Source organism: Equus quagga, chromosome 11, assembly GCF_021613505.1.
Source record: "Equus quagga isolate Etosha38 chromosome 11, UCLA_HA_Equagga_1.0, whole genome shotgun sequence".
Lineage (NCBI taxonomy): Eukaryota > Metazoa > Chordata > Mammalia > Perissodactyla > Equidae > Equus > Equus quagga.
Window position 1 is genome coordinate 68,706,610 of NC_060277.1, and position 7,976 is coordinate 68,714,585.

At 43.8% G+C, this 7,976-nt stretch overlaps 2 protein-coding genes across 2 annotated transcripts; one reads left to right on the forward strand and one right to left on the reverse strand.

Annotated features, from left to right (window-relative positions):
- Nucleotides 1-239: 239 nt before the first annotated feature.
- On the reverse strand, nt 240-7,406 carry MED31 (mediator complex subunit 31). Its single transcript, XM_046676607.1, has 4 exons — nt 7,111-7,406; nt 6,173-6,250; nt 5,797-5,893; nt 240-608 (listed from the first exon to the last, which is right to left on the reverse strand). Exons 1-4 carry the CDS (start codon nt 7,136-7,138, stop codon nt 416-418), a joined length of 396 nt encoding a protein of 131 aa, XP_046532563.1. The 5' UTR covers nt 7,139-7,406; the 3' UTR covers nt 240-415.
- Nucleotides 7,407-7,597: 191 nt separating this feature from the next.
- Nucleotides 7,598-7,972, forward strand: C11H17orf100 (chromosome 11 C17orf100 homolog). Its single transcript, XM_046676284.1, has one exon. It carries the CDS (start codon nt 7,598-7,600, stop codon nt 7,970-7,972), a length of 375 nt encoding a protein of 124 aa, XP_046532240.1.
- The last annotated feature ends 4 nt before the right edge of the window (nt 7,973-7,976 follow it).

The window sequence follows — 7,976 nt, forward strand, 5'->3', positions numbered from 1 at the left end:
CTAAGAGAGGTGGGGTAGGTGATCTGAGGGACAGGAAGGTTCCAGGAGACTCTTGCCCCAGACCCCACTGTACTGAGGAACAGAGCTAGGCTTAGAGTTCAGGATGTCTGGTGACCCTCCCCTTGACCCATCCCCAAGTGCCTCCTTAAATCGGTCTAAAGCACCTAACATTTCTGTTCTTGCTCAGTTGATTGTGTTAAATACTGATAAAAACTTACAAATCCACAGGGAAATCAAAGCAGAACAATTCTGGTTTACCAGAAATAATCTATTAACAATAAAAAGTTGGTTGGATTAAATAGTACACTAAAGGTTTAGGTGCTACCACAATCAAGGGAGGTAGGAAGAGTCTCTTTGTCTTCACTGTACAAAAGCATATATGCATGTCTTAACAGCCTGGTCTGGATCCAGCTTTTCATTTTCCTGACGTGTTATTCTGCTGTTGCTGCTCAGCCAGGGCTTGCTGCAGGCGCATCCGCTTCCGAGAATAGTGCTGCCAGTGCAGAATTTGCTGCTCATCAATAAATTTTGCACATTGAGCATTCACCAGCTCCTTGCGGAAGTGTTCATATTGGAGCAGTTCTAACATGTGTAAACACTGAGGGTACCTGGGTTTAAGTGTATAAGTTAATGATCGACATAATTTAAGTCAATAATGCCAAGCTCTAATTCAGTTACTCACTTAAAAATGATCTTGCAGCCTACCATTTCTATAACATTAACTTAGTACACTTTGGTAGTGTAGAGTTCTTTGTTTTCCTGCTTATGCAAAGAAGCTAGTCATCAAAAGTCAGCATTAAGCAAATTTTCAACAGTGAGAAAACTGAAGTTCAGAAAAATTAAATAACTTGCCCAAGACCACACAGTAACTGGTAAGTGGGATCAACATGTGGAGCAAATCATGCTATTCTATTCTGGCGGTTTCCAAAGTGAGGAACATGAACACTTTTTATTTTAGTAATTATATGTTTAATTGATAACTGTTGGTTTTCCATCAATAATGATAAAAAGACAAATTTTAAAAGTAAGTCAATTTCAGAAAGAACTACACATAAATATTGTAGTCTAGTTCTCCATGGGGCTATAGCAATTCTGAAATTACTTTCTGTAGACTCTAAGATTGAGCAAATACATAAGTAAATATACTGGGGATAAAGAGAACCAAATTTCTGGCTATCAGAAAAAGAGTTACAGATAAGGAAAAGGGGAAGGCTAGAATGAACCCTGTTGAGCTGGAACTGAAAACATCAGTATGAACTCATGGCTTTTAATATATAGAGACAGATACAGAAAGAGGTATAGCTGTGTGTGTATATTTTCACACCCATACACAGAATTGCTAGCTTTGTGTGCTGAGAGGGCGTAGAAGCAAAGACACTGTGGTACCAATGAACACATTTAATACCCAGATTGTGGGTTTTAAATAGCATTTTCCAGTGTTCCTTGGAGAAATGGCTGACTCCAGGGCTAAGGCAGAGAAAGTAAGAGATAAGCCTGGAATATTATTTAACTCCAGAAAAGTGCTCAAAAAATTATGGGGATATGTCAAAAGTCCTCAGGAGCCAATTTGAAAGGGCTCCCAACAGCCACATCTGGAATCACCAGAGCAAGAAAATACATAATAACAATCCACAAGACAAAAATAAGAATCCAAGAGTCCATATTGATGTAACTTTTTTAAATAAATCAGGAACAAGGGTTCCTTCCGTGCAACTGAATTCCAACTAATAAATGTAGAAAGAATGATGGAATTAGAAAATCACCACAGTAAAAACTGTTTCAGGCAAGTATCTTCAATAGATGCTACAGTTAGTGGGTAAAAGTAAGAATATGAAACAAGGTATTTACATAGTCTCAAAGTATTTCCTCACAAGATACTTTTAAATACAAAAAGAAAAACAGTAACTTGATATGGAGAAAATTAACAGCCACCACCTCAACCAAGTGATCAAAATTAACATCACCAGTAGTGGCACAAACTGACTTCCTGTAACTCCTGATAGACCAAGAAGGACACAACATCACTTCTGTGTCCTGCTCATGGGGAATAAAAAAGACCAATGAACTCAGATTAAAACAGACTAAGACGACATGACAAAATGTAGCATGTGAGCCTAGACTGGATACTGTCTAGACACAGGGCATGGTGAGACAGCTGACAAAATGGGAATGAGGTCTGCAGACTGGGTAATAAGATTAAATAATATATTAATATTCTGATTTTGATCATTGTACTGTGGTTACATAAGATATTAATATTTAGAATATCTGGGTGAAGAGTGTACAGGAATTCTCTACTTTTCCAGCAGTTTTCTAAGTGACATTATTTCAAATGGAAAGACAAAATTTAAATGAATCAATCAAAAAACATTGAATCATACAGGGAGTACGCAGATATAGCTAAAATTGTACAAGTGGTATACAAATGACTAAAGTTTGGGAAACAGTATATAAGGCAGTGCTTCTCAAATCTTAACGTTCCCATGAATCACTTCCTAAAAATGCAGACTCTGATTTAGTAGGTCTGGGGTTGGGCTTGAACACTGCATTTCCAACAAGCTCACAAGTGACACCAACATTGCTGGTCTGAGGACCACACTGACTAGCAGGGCCCAATACCACACTGTCCTTCCAAGATCTACAGGTTTGCTATCTACACTCCAAAGACATACAGTTGCTTGTAACTCTTAGTAGCTAAGCCGACAATGCCCTACTCACACCTCCCCTGGCTATTTCCTTTTCCTGAGGGCACTGGTAGTTAAAAAGACCTGGGTTTGAATACCAGCTCTGCCATTCACCAGCTGGGTGGCCTTGAACAAGGTACTTAACCTCTCTACGATTTAGTTTCTTCACCTGTAAAATAAGTTAACATGACAACTAAGAGAATGGTCTCAGGTAGCATTTAGTCAGTAACCGGAATTTAGACACACAACGATCATTTATCAAACTTGTAGAAGACAATGCTCACAATACACTAAATGACAGAATAGGAATTATAAACATTTTGACAGGATATAATCATAGCATTAACCTACATGATGAAAGAGAAGACGTACAGAAGAAAGTTCTGCATTTAGATTTTAAACAGTAAATAAGACATAAATGGACAACTCAGTTAATTGTATTGATGAAAATAAGAACTGAAGATTTTATTTCTGGTGAGGAAGATTCACTGAGCTAACCGCTGTTGCCAATCTTCGTCTTTTTTTTTCGCCTGAGGAAGATTAGCTGTGAGCTATCATCTGTGCCAATCTTCCTCTATTATTTGTAAGTGGGATGCCTCCACAACATGGCTGACGAGTGGAGCAGGTCTGTGCTGGGGATCCAAACCGGCAAATCCGGGCTGACGAAGGGGAGCATGGGGAACTTTCACCACTCAGCCCCACTCGGCCATGGGACTGGCCCAGAACTGAAAATTTTAGACACAAAGGTCCCAGCAAGTCAACAATGTGAATCCTTGCCCCTGCCTCCCAGAAAGGTAATGTAAACTTAAGTTGAACTAATAGAAGTGTAACGTCCATATGAAGAAAAAATGCTATTTGGTCCACTGCATCCTGACATCTGAAGGCCTGTGTTTAGTTCTTGACTGAATAACATAAGGCACAACTGTAAAATATCCAAAGGAGGGCACATGAGAAATGGCTGAAAACAGCTGAGAAAAACAGATGTAAGAGATACCTTACAGCTGCAGGTACTGGCTACCACTGAAGCAGGTCAAATGGTGGAAGGGGTCTCAAGGAGGCAGCTGCTCCTCAGCTCTAGCCATTTGTTGACTTGGGAGAATGAAGACCTAGGGTTACCAGATCCTCCACATTTTAAAGAGTAGCTAGAAATCTAGATTATTATATGAAACTTTCCAATCTTTAAATGTTGGCAAATATTAAAAAAAAAAAAACTTTGTGCAGACTGAATGAAATGCCCACAGAGGTTGATTTGCCAGCTCTCTTGAATTGAAATATCTGAAGGGCCGTTGACTCAAGATGGCACAGGCTGGTTCTGGATTAATTCAAGGACAAAACACGGAACATGGTTGAAGCTATAACATAAGGAAGACTTTTCTAGCATCTAGCTAACAATAAAATCAGCTGTTCTCGAACGGAGCAATATATGCTCCCTGGAAACCTCCAGCCAGAGTGTAGGTGACCATCTCAGCAACGCTGTGGGTGAAGCTGAACTTGACGGTGTCTCAGGCTCAGTGTCCAACGCTGAGTCTGTAAGTCTACCTGCACACAACATGTGGCAATCTAATAAAAAAGTCTTTTCTCCAGATTACTACATGCATACATGGTTGTTTATAAAGGGCCACTAAGGATGCAAAGGGTCCTGAGGGCAGCAGGAAGATGTGGGCTCCGTGAATCAGTAGTTATCAGATACAGATCAGAAAAGTGACTTGGGTAAAGTACAAGTTTGAAACATTTTCCTCTCAAATTTAGTGTGTTTAGGAAAAAAGGCAGAAAGTTTCACTATTGCTTTCAGACTACCTAGTGAAGACAACGCAGAGGTGTAAGTTCAAAGTTTATTTTTTTACCATTAAAAAAGAATGGGTTTGTGATTATAATATACTTCTTGCAATTTGGTAAGCCTTAAAACAAGAGTATCTGTTGCACAACCTGAATGATACATATACGTATATTTTTTAAATGAACACAGTGCTTGGCACATAGGAAGCCCTAAACAAAGCAGCTGTTAAGACTCAGGTAAGGGGGCCGGCCCCGTGGCGGAGTGGTTAAGTTCGTGTTCGTGTGCTCCACTGCAGCGGCCCAGGGTATCACCGGTTCCGATCGTGCACACAGACATGGCACCACTCGTCAGGCCACGTTGAGGCGGCATCCCACATGCCACAACTAGAAGAACTTGCAACTAAGATATACAACTATGTACCAGGGGGGATTTGGGGAGATAAAGCAGGGGAAAAAAAACCAAAAAGATTGGCAACAGTTGTTAGCTCAGGCGTCAACCTTCAAAAAAAAAAAAGACTCAGGTAAGGTTACCTCCTCCAGAAAACCTTCCTTACAAGTATCTCTTTCTATGTTCTTTAATTTTCAGCCTATGGCTATGTTGTCACATTTACAGATTGCAGGTTCCTTGGGATCAGAAACCCAATGAGATGGGGTACAATGTAAGGTCAGACAAGTTAGGGCCACAACATATAGGGCTTTAGCTCAAGAAAAGAGGTTGTATTTTGGGGCTGGCCTGGTGAAGTAGTGGTTAAGTTCGCACGCTCCACCTCAGCGGCCCAGGGTTTGCTGGTTCGGATCCCAGGCACTGGACCTACACACCACTCATCAAGCCATGCTGTGGCAGTGTCCCACAGACAAAGTAAAGGAAGATGGGCACAGATGTTAGCTCAGCAACAATCCTTCTCAAGCAGAAAGAGGAAGACTGACAACAGATGTTAGCTCAGCGACAATCGTCCTCACCCAAAAAAAGAAACTGTATTTTATTCTGCATGCAATGGGAAGCCACTGAAAGGTTCTAGGCAAGAAAGTGACATGTTGTGATTTACATTTTTGAGATCAAGTTGGCCTCTGTGTAGAAAATTGTTTTGCTTTGTTTGCTTGGGGTGGGGAAGGAGTGGGGAGGTAAGAGTGGAAGTGGAGATAACCAGTGAGTAGATTATTGCAATAATCCAAGTTAGTGATCAGTGTGTTTTGTATTAAGGTGGTGGCAACTAAAAGAAGTAGAGAGATTTAAAACATATTTTTTCCAATGTCAAACTAAGAAATCTGTTAAATATCGGTGTTTTGGAGTATAATAAAGTATACATATATTTAGGACTATAAAAGTTAAACTTACTTTAGATACTTGGCATATTCTGGTTCTTTCCAGTAAAGCAAGTACTTAAGATAATTAACAAAAGCTTTGTCTTTGAAGTAACCTCTTTGGGCAAGAACTGAAAGGCATAAAAAAAAATACATCTGTACAGCAAACCAATCAGCGAATTACTGATTTGTGACTCCTAACAAAGAATTTACTTATAACATCCCCACCACCAACACACAGTGAATTCAAAACACAAGTCCCAGTTTGCTCAATTATATATACCAATGTAAGTGTGGCAGTAATGCCGTTCAATTCAGAACGTACAAAAGCAGTTACTACTATGATTTGCAACCCTTCTGTCAGAAATCATTAATAGCTACTCAATTCAATGAGGCGCTCAACAACTTACAATTAAGGTAATTTGGGTTGGCTAAACACTGCACAAATTCCAACTCCAACTGAAACCGAAGTCGATTTCCAGCATCATCTAGGAGAGAAGACAGCAAAAATCATCCAAAAGAAAAGTCACTATACATAATATTGGTTTGCAGGGAAAAAAGAGCAGTAAAGAAAAACATGACTAAAGCGGAGATATATTACTGCATACAGAAGGGCATGTGCTGGTTTTCCTACACCGGGTGTGGGAGGTGATAAACCTTCCTTAGAAGTTTGAGAAAAGCAAAGCCCTGATAAAAAGAAGTTAGAAGTTTCTCTAAAGTTAAAGAGACGTCATCAAAGAAAAGAGAAACACACACGAGGCAGAATATTTATCACTTGTGAGCCACTATGTAGGGATTTTAACAGGGATCACTGGGGTAGGTTGTAATAACTATGCCTTCCTTTATTTTAATAACGCATCACAACAACTGTTGTGAGTAAGTTAAGCAAAATGCTTAACTAGGTAAATGCTAAGTGAACCAGGAAAAAACATCGAATGCAAGCTGAAAAAGAGACTACGGCGAGTATGCAAGATCAAGGAGCGTGTACACGTGTGAGAAGCGTCAGTGGCATAATAATACACAAGTCTGTCGACGACATTTCAAACTTCTGCAGGCTCACTGGAGACGCAGAAAACAAATCGAGAGGACGGTGTAAGATCAAAGTCCTCTCCCTTCGTCTCGCCCACTCCGGGAAGCCGGTGGGGTCGGTGTTTGAACAGCAAGTGAGGAAAAAGGATCTGCAAACAAACCAACTGGGAAAAGGATGAACTACCGCCGGGCTTCCCCGTGCCGGCCCAAGTTCTATTCCTGCCGGGAGGCAGGCCTGCAAGGAGTCGCCGGGGAGACGGGAGCGTCCGGCCCGCGACAGTTCTATTTACGAACACCCGCGGCCCCGAGCACTACTTACCAGTCTCCATAGCGACGGCCGCGGCCATCACCAGCAAAGACACCAAGTCGCCACCAACCGCACCCAGCAACCGCCCGGAGAGGCGGAGGAGGTCCCGGAAGCCGTGGCTCCCGCTTCCTGTCGCGGGGCATTGTGGGGCGAGGGGGCGGGCACAGCCCTGCGCAAGGGGCGGGAAGCTCCGCCCATCCCGGCCCGCCTCGGCCCCGCCCGCACAGCCTCCCAGAAGGCGAGGGGGAGGTGCGGGGCCCGACGGAACGCCCGAGGGCCGGGGCCCAGGGTTTGAAAGGTACAGTCCAGCCCCCACGGGCCCACGTGCGTGCCTCCTCGTGCTCCTCTCGTGGCACTCTCGTCCACCCCCGTGCTTGCGGTAGCGTCACACGTCATTGTGACGTCATTCCTTACCCTGTGACGTAACCCAAAGGCGTGACTGTCGGGGACTGCTGGGCTGCGGGGCCTCACGCCTCGTTGTCCCCGTTACACTCGAAGAATGTCCTCACCCCTTCGGGGGAAGCCCCCGTCGCCCCGGGTGGAGAGCGTCCACTGCCGGGAGACGTCGACGGTGCGCGTGGAGACCTCGTCCCACCGCGTGGAGACGTCCTCCCGGCAGGTGCGGACCTCCTCCTGGCAGGCGGAGACCTCCGAGCGCCGCTGCGAGCGGCCCGCCCCCTCCTCTGGGAAGCGGCTCCCCCGCCTCCTCGAGGTATCCTCGCAGCACGTGGAGACCTCCTCGCAGCGCACTGAAACGTCCTCCCGCCACGTACAGTCCTCGTCCCTGCGGGTGGAGACGGCTCTGCACCGCGTGGAGAGCCCGCCCCGGCGGGACAGGTCGGCAGCCCGCCAGAATGTAAAAATGGCCCGATGAATCG